The sequence below is a fragment of the Dermacentor variabilis genome, chromosome 5 (genome assembly GCF_050947875.1).
Source record: "Dermacentor variabilis isolate Ectoservices chromosome 5, ASM5094787v1, whole genome shotgun sequence".
Classification (NCBI taxonomy): Eukaryota; Metazoa; Arthropoda; class Arachnida; order Ixodida; family Ixodidae; genus Dermacentor; species Dermacentor variabilis.
This window is the reverse complement of record NC_134572.1, coordinates 8,053,035-8,069,765: the sequence shown is the minus strand read 5'-3', so window position 1 is coordinate 8,069,765 and position 16,731 is coordinate 8,053,035. Positions and strand designations below refer to the sequence as shown.

The 16,731-nt window shown below is 47.0% G+C and overlaps 1 protein-coding gene across 5 annotated transcripts in view; it reads right to left on the bottom strand.

Annotated features, from left to right (window-relative positions):
* LOC142582228 (dipeptidyl peptidase 9-like) overlaps window positions 1–16,731 on the bottom strand; it is a 155,207-nt gene that overhangs the window by 131,926 nt on the left and 6,550 nt on the right. For 2 of the 5 annotated variants that reach the window (XM_075691676.1, XM_075691679.1), the window contains exons 2-3: window positions 15,712–15,788; window positions 10,455–10,761 (exon numbers count right to left, since the gene is read on the bottom strand). In XM_075691676.1, the coding sequence (XP_075547791.1) occupies window positions 10,455–10,756 (302 nt within the window). In that variant the 5' untranslated portion in view covers window positions 10,757–10,761; window positions 15,712–15,788. Of the gene's footprint in view, window positions 1–10,454; window positions 10,762–15,711; window positions 15,854–16,731 lie in introns of all 5 variants that reach the window. The other 3 variants (XM_075691680.1, XM_075691681.1, XM_075691678.1) reach the window with 2 other exon arrangements.

The following is a 16,731-nucleotide window of genomic DNA, read 5'->3' as shown; positions in this document are numbered from 1 at the left end:
AGTCGTACAAGAGTCAGCAAGTCCGTGGGCAGCTCCAGTGATTCTTGTTAAAAAAAAAGATGGATCTTGGAGATTTTGCGTCGACTATCGCCGTTTGAATGCTGTAACAAAAAAGGACGTGTACCCACTCCCACGTATTGATGACGCAATAGACTGCCTTCATTCCGCCTCTTACTTTTCCTCAGTAGATTTACGATCCGGCCATTGGCAAATTCCGATGCATCCTGACGACAAGGAGAAGACTGTCTTTGTAACCCCTGACGAGCTCTTCGAATTTAATGTGATGCCATTTGGATTGTGCAACGCTCCGGCAACTTTCGAGAGATTTATGGACACTGTATTGCGTGGCTTGAAGTGGAACATCTGCATGTGCTGCCTCGACGACGTCGTCATCTTTGGCCGCACCTTCAGCGAACACAACTCGCGTCTGGATATTGTCCTGAACTGCATCAGAAACGCTGGTCTAGTTTTAAACTCTAAGAAATGCCACTTCGGAGACCGCCAAACCCTTGTGCTTGGGCACCTCGTCGACAAGAATGGCATCCGCCCTGATCCCCAGAAAACAGCAGCCATTGAAGCGTTCAGTGCACCACGCTGTGTCAAGGAGCTCCGTAGTTTTCTGGGGCTTTGTTCCTATTTCCGCTGATTTACTCCTAAATTCGCCGACGTTGCGTATCCGCTGACATGCCTGCTACGAAAGGACACCCCCTTTGAGTGGACTCCGGAGTGCGACTCTTCTTTTTGTCAGTTGAAGTTCCTGCTGACGTCACGACCGGTTCTTCAACACTTCAGTCCTTCAGCTCCGACAGAACTCCATACGGATGCCAGTGGCATAGGTATTGGTGCCATCCTAGTTCAACGCTACGGTGACCGCGAACACGTGATCGCATATGCAAGCCGCTCATTAAGTAGGCCCGAGCAGAATTACACTGTGACGGAACAAGAATGCCTCGCGGTAATATTTGCAGTTCAGCGGTTTTGTTCTTACCTGTATGGACGCCCCTTTACAGTGGTCACCGACCACCACTCATTTTGTTGGCTTGTGAATCTTCGTGACCCTTGTGGCCGCCTTACGCGCTGGGCACTCCGACTGCAAGAATACAGCTTCACCGTCTCTTATAAGAGTGGTCGACGACACGCTGATGCGGACTGTCTCTCGCGTATGCCACTTAGTATTACGGACTGTGACGCCGACGACTTCGATCACCTCGTGGCTTCTGTGTCGCCGCGTTTTCCAGACTTCGACTGCTTCAAAACCGAACAGAGAAAAGACGATAAATTAACACCACTCTTCACCGCTACGACCGCCTCAACGACGGCAAACCATTTCTGTGTACGTGATGGACTCCTATATAAGAAGAACTTTTCCAGCACTGGCGCACGTTTTCTCCTAGTGGTGCCGGAGAGCCTTCGCACAGCGATTCTGAGTGCTATGCACGACGACCCTACGTTTGGCTATCTAGGTTCGGCGAGGACGCTCTACCGGATTCAGGAACGCTTTTATTGGCCTGGAATGCGACAATCTGTTGAGACGTATGTGGCCAGCTGCATGCAGTGTCAGCGCCACAAACGGCCATCTACTGCTCCAGCAGGTCTTCTGCAGCCAATCCCACCTCCAAGCACGCCTTTCCAACAAGTGGGCATTGACTTCGTAGGCCCATTTCCGAAATCAGCCAAGGGAAACCGTTGGATAGTTATTTGCGTCGACTACCTCACACGCTACTGCGAGACGGCGGCCGTGCCCTCCGCAACTGCCACTGACGTTTCAACATTCCTGCTGCAATATGTGATCCTGTGACATGGTCCGCCCCGCGTGATCATCAGCGACCGTGGATGACAATTCACAGCGGACGTTGTAGAGGAGCTGCTTCGTTTGTGTGATTCCCACTTGCGTCACTCGACACCATACCATCCACAAACGAATGGGCTTACGGAGCGTACCAACCGAACAATTGTAAACATGCTATCTATGTACGTTTCATCCGACCACAAGAACTGGGATGACGTACTGCCTTTTATCCCGTACGCGTTCAACACCGCCAAGCACGAGACCACCGGCTATAGCCCTTTCTTCCTGCTGTACGCACGGCCACCCCGGTACACAATCGACACTGTTTTCCCCTTCTCACGAAAATCCCACTGTCGCCGAGACTCTCTGCCTCGCCGAAGAAGCTCGTCGTATTGCTCGTTTGCGCACTTTGGCATCGCAGGACAGATCAAAAGCACGCTACGACATTCGCCACCGTCCGGTAACCTATCGCCCTGGTGATTTAGTCTGGCTGTGGACTCCAGTACGGAAACGCGGGTTATGCCAAAAGCTTTTGGCCACCTACGATGGACCATTTGTGATTATTAACAGACTCACGGAAGTCACGTATAACATAGCTCGCCTCACGGTGAGTGGTAGAAGAGCTGCCAAGACACAAGTGGTCCATGTCGCCCGCTTGAAATTGTTCATGTCAAGACACATGGATTGACTCGCCCGGCGGGCTTCGTCTGCGACGAGAGGAATGTTATGCATGAAGAAAACGAAGACCAGTGAACATGTTTGCAGTCCCGAGTGGAAGAAGAAAGAAGACAACGACGCTCAGTTGATAAACCAGCTGACTGCTCTTGCGCTCACCTTCGCGACTTAAAGTAAACGGTCCCCTTCATCCGTAAGGGTTATAAACGGTCTCCTTCACGCGTAACAATATTGATGCAAGCGTCCCGTGCTCCTCGATTACGTAGTGCCTTTATGACTGTTGGTATCTCTACTGAATCAAATGCCTTTTAGTAGTCATGAAAGCCATATAGAAAGGCTGATTGTACTATGCAGATTTCTTGATTACCTGATTGAGGATATGGATGTGATCCATTGTAGAGTATCCCTTCCTGAAACCAGCCTGTTCCCTTGGTTGACTGAAGTCCAGTGTTGCCCTTATTATTCTATTGGAGATCATACCTTGGTGAATATTTTTATATTGTCACATTTAAGTTACAGGCGACTTCTAAAAGACGGCGTTAAAGTCCGAATCATCGAAGGGACAGAGCAGCACCGACAAAAGACCAAGGCGTGAGCTCATGAGCTAGCGCGTCCTCATCTTATTCTGGGGGCAAGGGGCCCAAGAGCATGGCATTACCCCTCCTCCCGGAGGAGCATTGACTCGATGCTAAACAAATTGTTCACGGGCAGAAAGACTTGTCCCAGGACAAATGCAATGGACCAAAAACTATGATTATTATGCAGTGCGATATGGTTTTAACGGCACAACATGCACAATCTCGGGCCGCAGTTGTCGGTGTCATGCTGGCTGGGTGCCATCTTGAAGAACTTCATAACTGAGGCCACTCAATCGCCAAAGCACTTTGCAAGGGCCCAAGTACCGACTAAGAAGTGATTTCGAAAAGCCTTTATGGTGGACAGGGGTCCAAGCTAACACTTAGTCACCAGGTTGGGAGTCAACTTGTTGGTGACGGAAGTTGTAGTGCCGCGCATCAATACACTGCTGTTTCGTGATGCTCACGCGAGCCAGTTGGTGTGCTTCCTCGGCACGCTGCACAAAACGTTCGGTGTCTTCATCAAGACTGTCAGAATTGTCACATGGTAACATGGCATCTAACATCGTCTGAACTTCACGGCCGTAAGCAAGAGAAAACGGCGTGAAGTGTGTGGTCTTTTGCGTAGCGGTATTGTATGCAAACGTGATGTACGGTAGTACCTCGTCCCACGTCTTATGCTGCACATCTATGCACATCAACAGCATGTCGGTCATCGTTATGTTAAGCCTTTCGATCAAGCCATTTGCTTGCGGATGATAGGCAGTCAAGTCGTCTTTCAGTGCATGGGGTAACTGAGTCGAAAAACTTCTTCAAGCAGCCTTGCCGTAAACACCGCCCCTCGATCTGTGATGACACAAGTTGGGGCGCCATGACATAGTATGATGTTCTGTACAGAAACTGTCTTACCTCAGAAGCTGTGCCTTTAGGAAGAGCCTTTGTTTCAGCATCGCAGGTTAAATAGTCTGTGGCGATGATGATCCACTTGTTTGTGGAAGTAGACAACGAAAATGGGCCCAGGAGGTCCATGCCAACTTGCTCGAAGAGCCCTCGAGACAGCTCAATAGGACTCTTCAATCCCACGAGTTTCACATTGGGTGACTTTCGGCACTGGCATTCACGGCAGGCTTGGACATGTCTTTTAACACAACAGGCGAGTTTCGGCCACTAGTATGATTTCTTTTCCCTAGCAAGGGTTTGAGTGAAACCCAAGTGGCCAGACGCAGGCTTGTTGTGGCATGCGAACAGGATTTCATGACAAAGCTCTGCTGATAAGACCAAAAGATAGGTTTTATTGCTGGCAGCAGAATTCTTCTTGTATAAGATTCCCTGTCGCAAACAAAACAACGACAACCCACAAGCAATTTGTCAGGACAGACGTACGTTGCAGCCTTCTAGCTCTTCAATGATAGGTGGCGATTCACAATCTGGCCGCTGCCATGTAGATACGTCTGCCTCACTTATGGCACTGAGAAAAGCGCTGTCATCTTCAGTGCGTTGATCGACAGGTTCAAGAGGCGCGTGCAATAATGTATCGGCATCGTCTTGTGTACAGCCAGACTTATTTTCGGCTTCCTCATCGAAATGCCGAAGAACATGGGGAGATGCCAGGCGGTGTCAAAGCTCAGTGAAAGCCGCTTCCTGTTTAAAGCTTCAGATGAATGGCGTGTTGTCTTTAGTGAGATGAGTAAGTGGTTCGACAATTTTAGAAAAAGTTTGTATAAAGCGCCGGTAGTATGCGCACAGTCCCAGGAAATGTTGAATGCTTTTCTTGTCGGTAAGAGTCGGGAAAGCAGCAACAGCGGCAGTTTTCTCGGGATTGGGACAGACGCCTTCTGCACTCACGACATGTTCAAGGAACATCAGTTTTTCACAACCGAAGTGAGATTTCTGAGGCTTTAAGGTGACATTGGCCAATCGTACTGCCTCGAGCACTTGCTGCAGTCGCTGAAGATCTCCAGAGAAGCTGCCAGAAAATATGACCACATCATCCAGGTAGATGAAACAGGATTGCCATTTTAGGTAGGCTAGCACAGTGTCCATCCATTCGAAAGTTGCCGGAGCAGAGCACAACCCAAACGGAAGTACTTGAAACTCGTAAAGTCCATCCGGAGTGACAAAGGCTGTTTTCTCCCGGTCACGCTCGTCAACTTCAATCTGCCAATACGCACTTTTCAAGTCAAGGGAGGAAAAATACTTGGCTCGCCCTAGCCGGTCAAGAGAGTCATCTATGTGCGGCAACGGATAGACGTCTTTACTTGTGACGTTGAGTTTTCAGTAATCAACACAAAAGCAGAGAGTGCCGTCTTTCTTCTTTACTAGGTCAACCGGTGAGAACCACAGACTGTATGAAGGTTGAATAACGCCATCATCAATCATCTCCTTGACTTGTTGAATTGCTTCGCAATCTTTCTGCGAAACATGATACGGCTGTTACTGAATAGGATGTGCATCATTGTAAGTAATTATGCTGTGCTGCGTGATTGGCGTCTGACTTTAGACGATCGAGTGAAGCAATCCTTGAATTCACAAAACAGTCCTCTCAGTGCCTTCTTATTGTCCTCCGACAACTCGTTGTTGATGTCGATATTTGTGGCACATTCATCTCTGCCACTTTTTCCACAAGAGAAACACTCAATGACGTCCTCCAAGGCTTCAGCGTAAACAACGGCAGTGTCATGGAAGACATGTCTGTGCTCATTTGTGAAGTTAGTGATCAAGCCGTCAGCTTGGCCATCCCAAACGTAAATGATTCCTCAAGCCTTGCTAATTCCGAGCGTAAGTAGAAGGAATACATTGTACTCTGCGAGTACTTCGCCTTTGCATGTGCTCTTGGATGTTACCAGAATGATTAGACTAGCACGAGGCGGTATTGTGACGCTGTCGTTGGAAATTTGAAGAGCAGCTGTATGCCAGCAGGCGTCTTGTGTCATCGCTTTCTTTGTATAGAATGAAATACAGCGTCGGCAGAGGTCGATGATGGCGCCACATTCTCGAAGAAAGTCTATTCCAAGTATTAATTCATGGGAGCATTCTTGGAGAACAAGCAAACATATAATTTTAAATTTGCACCTGAGACGTGCACACACCAAGTGGTTTGACGACATGTCCACCAACTGTCCATACGTGCATAACTGTCCAAGGTGTAACAACTGTCTTCAAACAAGCTTGCCAGTTTTCCGCTGATAATTGAGTAGTCAGCACCAGTGTCTATTAAAGCAGCAACATTTTGAACGTCAATCAGCACAGGTATGTTCACTGAAAGGTTGTCTCCAGCCTGAGACACCGGTGTCGTCAAGTCTCCGTCAGTCTGAGGTCGCGTCGAATGGATGTCTTCCGCACGTCAAGTGTCAGCAGCCTCGAAAGGTCACTGACGTTAGTTTTCCAGGTGAGGGCTCGGAGATCACCCTTGTGACATCTGACTTGTACCTCTTGAATAGGATGGTCGTGGTGACGGCGATCGTGAAAGGTGCCTTGATGACCGTGGCACGCGCTGTCGGGCAATAAAATATTCGATCTCAGGTGGCCATTGTCCAAAACAGAGCTGGGGTGAATTAATACGAAAGCCCTGGAGTCCAAGACAGCAGTACCGGCATTCTCAGTAGACATGACCCGCCTCACCACAGTGATAACAGAGTGGTCGTCGGTCGAGCCTCTCCAAAATAAGGAAGCGCCTGCGCTGACTGAAGCATGGCATACGGGGTGACAGCAGGTAGCGGCGCTGGTGCAGGGACAGGATGCCTGAAAGAGCTGGCATAAGCCACTCGCTGGTATTCGCTCACGGTAGGAGGTGTCGCCGACGACAGGACAGTGCCTCTTAAAACATAAGCATAAGTTGTGCGTCAAGGTGCACTTGAAATTATGAACGCCTGAAGTGGTGGAGGGGCCAGAAGTGCTGCTTTGTAACGTGGTCTGCCGAGTGCTTGCGTCACGCACGATGCTAGCTACGAAGTTGGCTGAAGGCTGCCGCAGCTGATGCAGCTGTTGCAGCTCGTCGCAGACTACCGATCAAATAATCTCGCGAAGCGACTCAACGTAAGTCATGAGAGCTCCTAGGCCACTGGTAGCAGAGGAGAGATTCACTTGCCGATCATACTGGTGTGAGCGTTGGTGCAGAGCCTTCTCCATGGTGAAGGCTTCAGTGAGAAACTCTGCAACGTTTTTATGTACATAGCCACACTCTCATTAGGTTTCTGAATGCGAGACAGGAGGGTCCATTCTGCTCGTTCCCAGTGAAGGGAGCTGGCGTAGGTGTCCAAGAGGCTGCGACAGAACTCACGCCATGATGTCAGGACATCTTCGTGGTGCTGGAACCACGTGCGAGCACCATTCAAAAGGCTGAAGTAGACATTTCAGAGCTTTGATTCGTCATCCCATCCACTGAACTTCACTATGCGCTCGAAGTCCACCAGCCAGTCTTCCACGTTTTCAAGAATGTCACCACGGAAGGCACTTGGCACGTGCGGTTTTTGCAGCGTGCAATGAGGAGGTACCGGAGCAGCTGTCACAGGATAGCATCTATACCTGCTGGCGTTGTCGTTGTCCTCTCAGGTGAAGGCTCAAACTCAGGGGCCAATTCCTGGATTCTCTGGCTGGCGCAGCGTACTGGCATGAGCTCCGGTATCGGTCTAGCGTTCCTGCTGCTGGGAGGGGTCTGTTGCATGGGTCGAAAATGGTGAGCAAGGACTTACTGAGTCACCGTCTGTCGGAAGTGCCTCCCTTATATAGTATGAGGGATAATGCGGCTTGCTCCTTCATAGGTTTGGCTTCCGGCGCTCAATAAAAACACCACGCGGCAGCCTTCCTGGACATTTCTGTAAGTACTCTCGAAACAAGGGAAGTTTTTTACTGCCAAAATAACAATCTTGGGCAAACTGAAAGCACAGAATCATTTACAGACGCTCTCTCTTTACCAAATACATACAGTGAACGCCACTACGTGCGGTTGCCGCGATGGCGTCTGCAGAACCAGCTTCTTGCATGAAAGGTTGGCAAACACCGAGAGCAAACTATGTGAAATATGTTCTTATAGTGGGCTGTCTGTATAACCGAATGGAGCATAACAGAATGAAGCCTCAATGCGGCGATTGCACGGGTTCGCAGTCACTGACTGCGCATCTGCACACATGTCTGCGCACAATGTTTTGCTTTCGCTGCGAGCGCATTTTTGCACGATGCCATTAGCTTTAGGCCACAGAATATGAGCATCTGACAGTACACAAACAATGATTGTTGTGTGGACGCTATCAGAGCTGTTCAAAAAATAATTTCTTTACAGACTTCGACGCCTACGGCGACTGTGATATGCCATTGCGATGATTCAATTTTTTGTTTTTAATTCTTGGATGTTTTAATATTATTTCTTAAGTTACATTGCACTGTATGTTTATCGGTCTTCTCAGGATGCGATTCCCCCCCCTGCTTCTTTTTCGTAATCCAGTACATCAATTCATAACATAAACATCACCATGTGCCACATTTTTTTATTATGTGCTTCTTACCACTCCCTTTCCATTCCAGTGAACTTGCCAGAATCTAGCATAAACAAGTTCATAGACCAAATAAAACATCATGACATTAGCCAGGCAGCGAGCGCGGGTGAACGTCTGAGCCTGCATTTTCTGCTACTCACTGAACATCGCAGTCCCGACACCGTAGCAAAAATCTTCCTCGCGTCTGTGCTTGCTGCATACCTGAGTTGTAGCCGATGGCTGTTTGCTGGTTCTAAGTTTCGTGAGCCAAGCCTCACGCAGCTCCTTGTCCTGCCTCCACGTGTCAACAAGGCTGACACCAGGTTCAGTTGCATACGTCTGGCACTGTGGTACCGAGCAGTAGCCTACCGTGCTGCACGCCTCCAAAAGCAGCCACTACATATTATAGTGCTTTCAAATGTTGTCAAGCAGATACCCAAGGCAGGGAAACCTCACCCCTTAATCAGAACTACAGCTCAGGTGGGACTTTAAACTTTCCTTTTCAGTTCACTTCGGTGCTTCCAAAGCAGCTGACGCGGCCACTGTGTCCACATGATCCCTCATGCCACGTCACACCAACGGTGGCGCCAGCTTTTCCAGTGGTGGAGCTGCCCCCAATACCCCGCACCTTCACCAAAAAAAATGTCACGTTTAATTGACAGGCACCTTCTAAAAGAGGCCGTTAAAGTCCGAGTCGTCGAAGATGCGGTGCAGCAATGAAAAAAGACCAAGGTGCGAGCTCGTGAACTAGCACATCCTCGCCTCCTTCTGGGAGCAAGTGACCCAAGTGCGTGGCACAAGTGTATGGCAATATAATAGTGGGAGTACGCTAATGGGACTGTAATATTTCAATTCTTTAATGTTTCCCTTTTTGTGGATCAGTTGTTTAACATTGGCGTCCTTCCAGTTCTCCGGGTCCCTTGAAGTCGATAGACAGTTCGTATAAAGGGCCGCCAGTTTTTCATGCATTATGTCTCCCCCATCTTTGATTACATTGACTGTTATTCCATCTTCTCCTGCCGATTTTCCCCATTTCATGTCTTGCAAGGCCCTTCTAACTTCATTGCTAGTTATAGAAGGAACCTCTGTAACCTGTTCATTACTACTTCAAATGACGGTTACAGAATTGTGGTATCATTTCTTATTGCTGAGTTACAGAGCTGTAAACTTTAAACACGAGTTTCTTTCTTTCATTTTAATTTGGCAATATTACACAATCCTTGAAAAAAGAATTGAAGACCTCTACCAGAAGTCCGGTTGCTATAGCAACCATATCTAAAATTTTTCTTTTAAATGCAACGAACATCAAATTCGGTGAAGTGTTTGAATAAAAAAAGATTTCTCCATTCCCATGCATTCCGATAGGAGCCCCTCGAGCTAAAGCTTTCTGTTATTTGATAAAGTTTGTTGCATTTAAATGAAAAACCTAATATTTAGTGACTGTAGGAAGTAAGATTTCTGATATAGGCTATACATATTTTTTTTAAAGCATTGTTGCAAATTGCCAAGTCTCTTGAGCACTGCTTCATACTTTTGTAACATAGTGAACCAACAGGTTTTAAAAGGCACTCTGCCAAAGGGGTTACCTTTAGCTGCCAGATTATTGTAGAGCATGATGGCTCCCAGTCACCAAAAGCATCTGCAACTGTCACCAGGTGCACCAAATAGAGCTGCTCAATTTTAAGCTTTCTTACCATGCATTTAAAGCAAGCTGATCTCATAATTTGTATTGAGAAGTGCAGGATAGAGACTAACACAAGAAGAACAAACAACAACACAAGTGCACTGTGTTGTTCAACCTGCACTGCTCAGTACAAAGATCATGTACCAACATGCCCAAGTTCCTTCCAATAATCTCACACAACTGTTAAACAGACTTGTCACTCAGCCCATAAAACTTAGAACACAGCCTTGAGCAGCGCCTTCGGCCATCTTGGTTCTCACCCAACCAGGCCAGTGGCCTCGGTGCTGCCGCCCTGAGCTTGGAGCGGAGGCAGGTCGACATAGTGAAGGCTGCTCTCCCGTCCCTCAGTCAGCGGGCTGAGGAAGTAGAGGCGGCCCTTGCCAAAGACAACACTGCTGGGAAGGCGTGAGGCAAGGCCGTACAAGCGACAGCGGGTCTGTCGCACAGCCTGCCGCAGCTGTTGCCAGCTGCGCTTGGTGGTGCTGCCACCTGGTGCTGTCACTCCTATGGCACATGGCTCAGGTGAAGAACCCAGCGTCCCCTCAGCAACCAGGGCCTCCATGAACCCTAGACAACAGTAAGGTGAAGGTGAAATCAGAGAGCAAAGAAGACATAGTACAGTAAAGCTAGCCATCCTGGTTTGTCCAACCGTACTAACAGTGCAAATGAGTCACACACAGGCCATAAAATGTTGCTGCACTATCTGGCCCTTGCATACTATGAAGTGAAGCATACTATGAAGTGAAGCACATACAAAGCATTTTTTACATAGTAAATAAACTTGCTTACTTGTTAGGTACTACTTTCATGAACATTTGAGCCAAATATAGTTGGAGCAGAGTGTCCACAATTTCACTTGATAAGCTGCCTATGCTTTCCTTCAACTTTTCAAATCTGCCACCCCTTTTATTGCTAACTATTATACAAGAGTAGCATTGCGACTGCTGGATGGTTTTCTTTATACATCGCTGCTAAGCAATGCCCTTGGCTGAAGCAAAAGTAGGGAAATCTCATCTCTGATGGGTGGTAGTGTCATACATAGATCAACAATACCACTGTGCCAATACCAAGGCCTCCGAAATGAGTGGCATGCAAATTCATACGGTACAAATTCCAGATGTGATCATAGGTGGAGCATGACCGGTATTCTCCTATGAGGGCTCAGTAACACATATTTGAATACAGTTCAAATGATGGACAGGAGGAGAAGGCAGTCAGCACATGGCAGAAGTTGATATGCAATGACCCTTTTCATGCCAAGTGCACTAAAAATATTTTACATAGAAAAATATTAGTGAAAAGATTACCTTTATCACTATTACTATTCAACATCTTTCATAAACGGTAATTGCAAGTGACCAATGGCCAATTACACACCATTTGGACATGGCACATGCATCTGTCCTAGTGCCACAGCGCCTTCTCAGTATTCTAGCGAGACATAATTGCCCCGAACAGAATTAACACAAACCACAGATGAAAGAAAAACTACCATTTATGTCATCATGACTGCTGAAAGAAAAACAGCCATGATGACACAAACAGCAGTTCTTCTGAGTCTGTGGTTTGTGTGCATTCTTTTAGCAGAAATTATGTCTCACAGCAAGTACCAACTTGGCCAGCAAGAAGTTCTCCATATTGTAGTGCTGGCAAAATACAGGGTGTCCTAGTTAACAAGAACCAAGCTATAAAAAGGGTACAAGATGTAAGTATGGTGCCTACAGTGTTCTGTTTCTAGTCTTCCACAAACTGCAGTACTTTTTTGTTGTGTTTTATTAGCTGATTACCCAAAACTACAATTAAACCTTGATTTAATGTAGTCAGTAAAATTGGCAATTTCCTTCATTAGATTCAAATTTCGTTATATTGAAATTCTGTCTTTTAAGCAACTAAGTACGGTCGCCGATGGATTTTTCTTACACGGAAGGGGCTCGGGCTATAGGAAAATGCAAATTTGAATGAGAAAAAAAAATTGTTTAATTGAACTGGAGAGTCAGCAACGTAACATATAGTTTAATGTCGCGTCAGTAATATCTTCACATCAGGTGGTATGAAGAGAAGCTAGCGACGCTTTTGCATCCACTCTGGCCTCGCAACAGATAGTGTCACCTGCAGTGGGACTACGCTATCATAAGGAGTCCAAGCAGTGGGGAGCGAATGCTTCATCTGCCTCTCACTTGAACGCATGCCTGGCAATCGAGACTACGAAACCTCCAGTGCTAAATGCACAGGGAGGCAGCGCACAATGCCACGCCATCTTAGCTTGCCCAGTCTGCAAACGCAGCAGATCACTTCTAAAACAGGGAGCGTAGTCTGCGTATGAGCTAAGCCATATGCAGTCACAGCCACGGCAGCAAAGGAGACATGCAACAACCTGCCCCCCCCCACCCTTCCTCCCCTCTGCGCACTTCACAGCGTTACTGTGAGCTTATAGGCCCACTAACTTACTTCCAGTGTTATATAAGATATTCATCAAGATAATCTCCAATAAGAATAAGGGCAACGCGGGACTTCAGTCAAACAAAAGAACAGGCAGTCTACTCAAATTTTGCTGGAGAAACAAGGAGACCTGTTTTTGCCATGACCCATTTTCTGAGACTATGACGTGGAAGGGGCAGTTATATTTATGAGTTTTTGCCGTGAAGAATACATCAAGGCTCAACTCATCAAGGCAAAATTTGAGTAGACTACCCATTGATGACCCATTTCGCATGAAGAATTCGGAAAGCGTCGTAAAATACATGGCACAGAATGAGAACAAAATGCTATCCGCCTTCTCTTTTGACATAAAAGACTTGTATTACTCGATACCGCAAAATGATTTGATGGAAAGCGTCAATGATTGCATCGATAAATTTGGAGCAATTGCTTTCCAGAATGCCTCTGGCATAGCAGTAGGTTCCTTTTTGGAACTGCTGTCCGTTTACCTGAAGTCCACGCACATAAAATGGAACGACGACGTCTTTCTACAGAAAGAGGGTGTCTGTATAGGTTCGTGTATAGCCCCTGTTTTAAGTGACATCTTTTTAGCTTCAAAAGACAACCTGTTAAAGCAGTGCATATCGGGGACAAATATTATGCAGATCTTTAGATTTGTCGATGATTTTTTAGTGTTCTTAGATTGTGACAGTCCAGAACTGGAGACCCAGTCATCATTAGTATTGACAGAGTTTAAAACAGCCTTGCATCCTCTAACCCTGACCCATGAGCTTCCGGCTGATAACTGTTTAACATTTTTAGATTTAGAGTTCACTTTTTCATCGTGTCATGTGTGCTGGCAGTTCAAGCCAAGGGCTAGCAAACCTATCCTCTCCTACCATTCAGCTCATTCAAAAGTAATAAAACGAGGCATCATTCAATCATGTTTAACCAACACACTTAACAAGTCATGCGTGCATCAGCTGCAAAGCAGTTTTCATTGTCAGGTCAGCCGCCTCAATGGGGCAAGTTATCCTCACCATGTGATCGTATCTGTTGAGGAAGAAATGCTCAAACAGCTCAAGCAACCTAGCGCTGTAAACCAGGGTCGAGCAGGCCCTTCTGAAACCAGGTGCGCCATTATTCCATATGTTCACGGGCATATCTCACAATCTCAAAAAAGTAGGTACACGAGCTGGTGTTCGTGTTATATTTTCCGCTCCGAAACGTCTTGGTTTGATGTGTGCGAAAGTGAACGCAGGAAATCGGGAAAACAAACAGGCGTGCTCAAAAAAACATGGGCAGAAACATAATAATAATAATAATATTTGGGGTTTTACGTGCCAAAACCACTTTCTGATTATGAGGCACGCCGTAGTGGAGGCCTCCGGAAATTTTGACCACCTGGGGTTCTTTAACGTGCACCTAAATCTAAGCACACGGGTGTTTTCGCATTTCGCCCCCATCGAAATGCGGCCGCCGTGGCCGGGATTCGATCCCGCGACCTCGTGCTCAGCAGCCCAACACCATAGCCACTGAGCAACCACGGCAGGTGGCAGAAACATGTCGGATGTGTTCAGAAAGTAGTTCATTTGGTCCCCTTGTCGTGCGGTTCATCATATGTAGGCCAAACGGGCAGATGTCTGAATGACAGATTACATGAGCATAGATATAAGATGGAAAACCAGCTCTCCGGTCATATAAGTGCGCATTGTAAGGCTCACAAGTGCATCCCAGATTTCGATAGAACCAGTGTTCTGTACAGAGCTGACCATCAACTTACAAGGGAGATATTGGAAGCGCTTGAGATAAAAAAGTGCGGTGTTGATTGTATCAGTGAAGCCTCAGTTTCGCTTTCGACAAAGGAACTGGCGTATCTTGAGAGTGACACTTAAATGTTATTCTGTATCTTGGCTTCCTTGTGCGATGCAGATGACTGCCCTGTTTATTCTTGTTGTTTTGATCCTTGACAGCAGCTATATATTACTATGTCAAGAAATAAAACACTCAGTTGTTAGTGCGCCTACGTGCTGTCTCGTGTCCCCCTTCTTCGTGTGTTGTTTTATTCGGCGCCGTCTTTGCAATCATGCTTAACCAACTAGCCCGCCAACACATGCTCAGTCACATACCAGGGCAACCACTGACCTCCGCAGACATCACCAAAGTGCACTCTGCACTAGCACTATCGGTAGTGCTAGCAACGCCATCAAAAAGCATGCAGATGTCACAAGCAGCCCTGCTTCACTACTCCAGGAACTGCTCAATTCATACACTGCTTGCTTCAGAGCATCAGTGGGTGAGCCAGCTGACAAATATGTCACAATTGATGACTATGTGATGATCTAATTGTAACCGACAACCAATGACATCTTAAAACCTAGCTAGAGCATAAATGGCACAAAAGCCAATGAAGGCAACAGTGATGAAGATCCTGTAAGCAAACAAAGCATTCTGACAGCAAGGAGGGTGATAGCAGCATTCAGGGATCTGCAGCTTTACTTTGCGTAGCTCCTAAGTTTCATCGCACAGCATGCTGTGAACCTCAGTGCAATAAGGTTGACTGCAGTCACTGTTTTTAGATCTGTTTGCTGCACACACATTCTCTCAGACGAAGTGTGCATAAAAAATCAGTGAAATTTCATGAAGTCTCTCTCGAATTCACGTTAAACAAGGGTTTTCTTTTGTTGAATATGCTTAGCCTGCTCTAGAGTGAGCAGGACAGTGTGCGACCTTTACAACATTGCAACCTGCACAACAAAATACTTTTGGAGGTCCCGAGCCAGTCATTATAAAGATGTTTATGTAAAAGTTTTATGCTGGAAATCATACAATAATATAATTATTATCTGCATACTTGGTCAGCATACAGGGGTTGTACAAGCCACTTAGTTGGTAGTTTCATATAATGTTTGTTGCGGGGAAGAGAACAATGAAGGTGTCTCGAGGAAAGAAGGACAAAGACTGTGGCTGCTGCTTGGGTGCCATTTTTATCTCCTGTAAATACACACCCGTTTGCATCTGTATGCCTGCCTCTTTCCCGTATCATCTTGGTGGAGTTGCGGGGTACAAGCACGAAAGTTTGCAGCGGACATCACCTACCTGCTGCCACAATGGCCGACGAAGCAACAACGTCTCAGCAGTCTGTGCCTACGGTCATCCTGGCCCATCCACGAGACCTGGGAACATTTTGTGGCATGGATGGTTCTGACATCGAGGACTGGCTTGATACGTACGAGCAAGTCTGCAACCACAACAGTGGGATCAGACGGTGATGCTAGCAAACCTCATATTCTATATTCGAGGAGCCGCGCAGAAGTGGTATGAGACGCATGAAGTTAACCTAACCAGCTGGGATGTCTGTAAAAAGAAACTGCAAGACCTGACTGGCCGACCTTTCAAAATTTGTCAGTTGGCAGCGAAAAGGGAGCTTAGATGCCACGCTCAAACGTCAACGGAATCTTGTTGCTTACATACAAAATGTGCTAGCCCTCTGCCACAAGGTCAACAATGTGACAGAGGCAGACAAGGTTGGCTATATCTTAAAAGGCATAGCAGATGATGCCTTCAACTTTCTCATATACAGGAACTGCGCGGCGGTGGATGCAATTATCAAAGAGTGTCGACGCATTGAACAAGTGAAGAGTCACTGAATCGCACAAACGTTTGACAGACTTCCCAATACTGCTGTGACATCTACGTGCGAAGAACCACCATGGTTAACGCCAGTGCTGGAGTCGCACAACATAACACGCATTATTTGCCCCAACTGGAGGCCATGTCTCTGGCTCCAGTTTGGTCTGACCTACAGGACAGCCTGCACTCCATCGCACTGATACAAGCGATTGTTCGTGAGGGGATAGCAAGTTTTGGGCTTCTATCTCTCTGCCCGGTTCGCTCGTCCAACACTTATCAGGTACCTCTGGCTGCTTGCTCCCAGACACAAAGCTACCTCCGCCCTGTCATAACCTGGCTGATTGGCGAACAGAGGATGAGAAGCCCATATGTTTTCATTGCTCCGAATTGGAAATATTGCCCGTCACTGCCCCAGCCGCTGGTCGTCGTCTCCTCGATGGCCATCCCAGAGCTACTACTGTCAAGCACCAGGCCCTCGTACCTTCT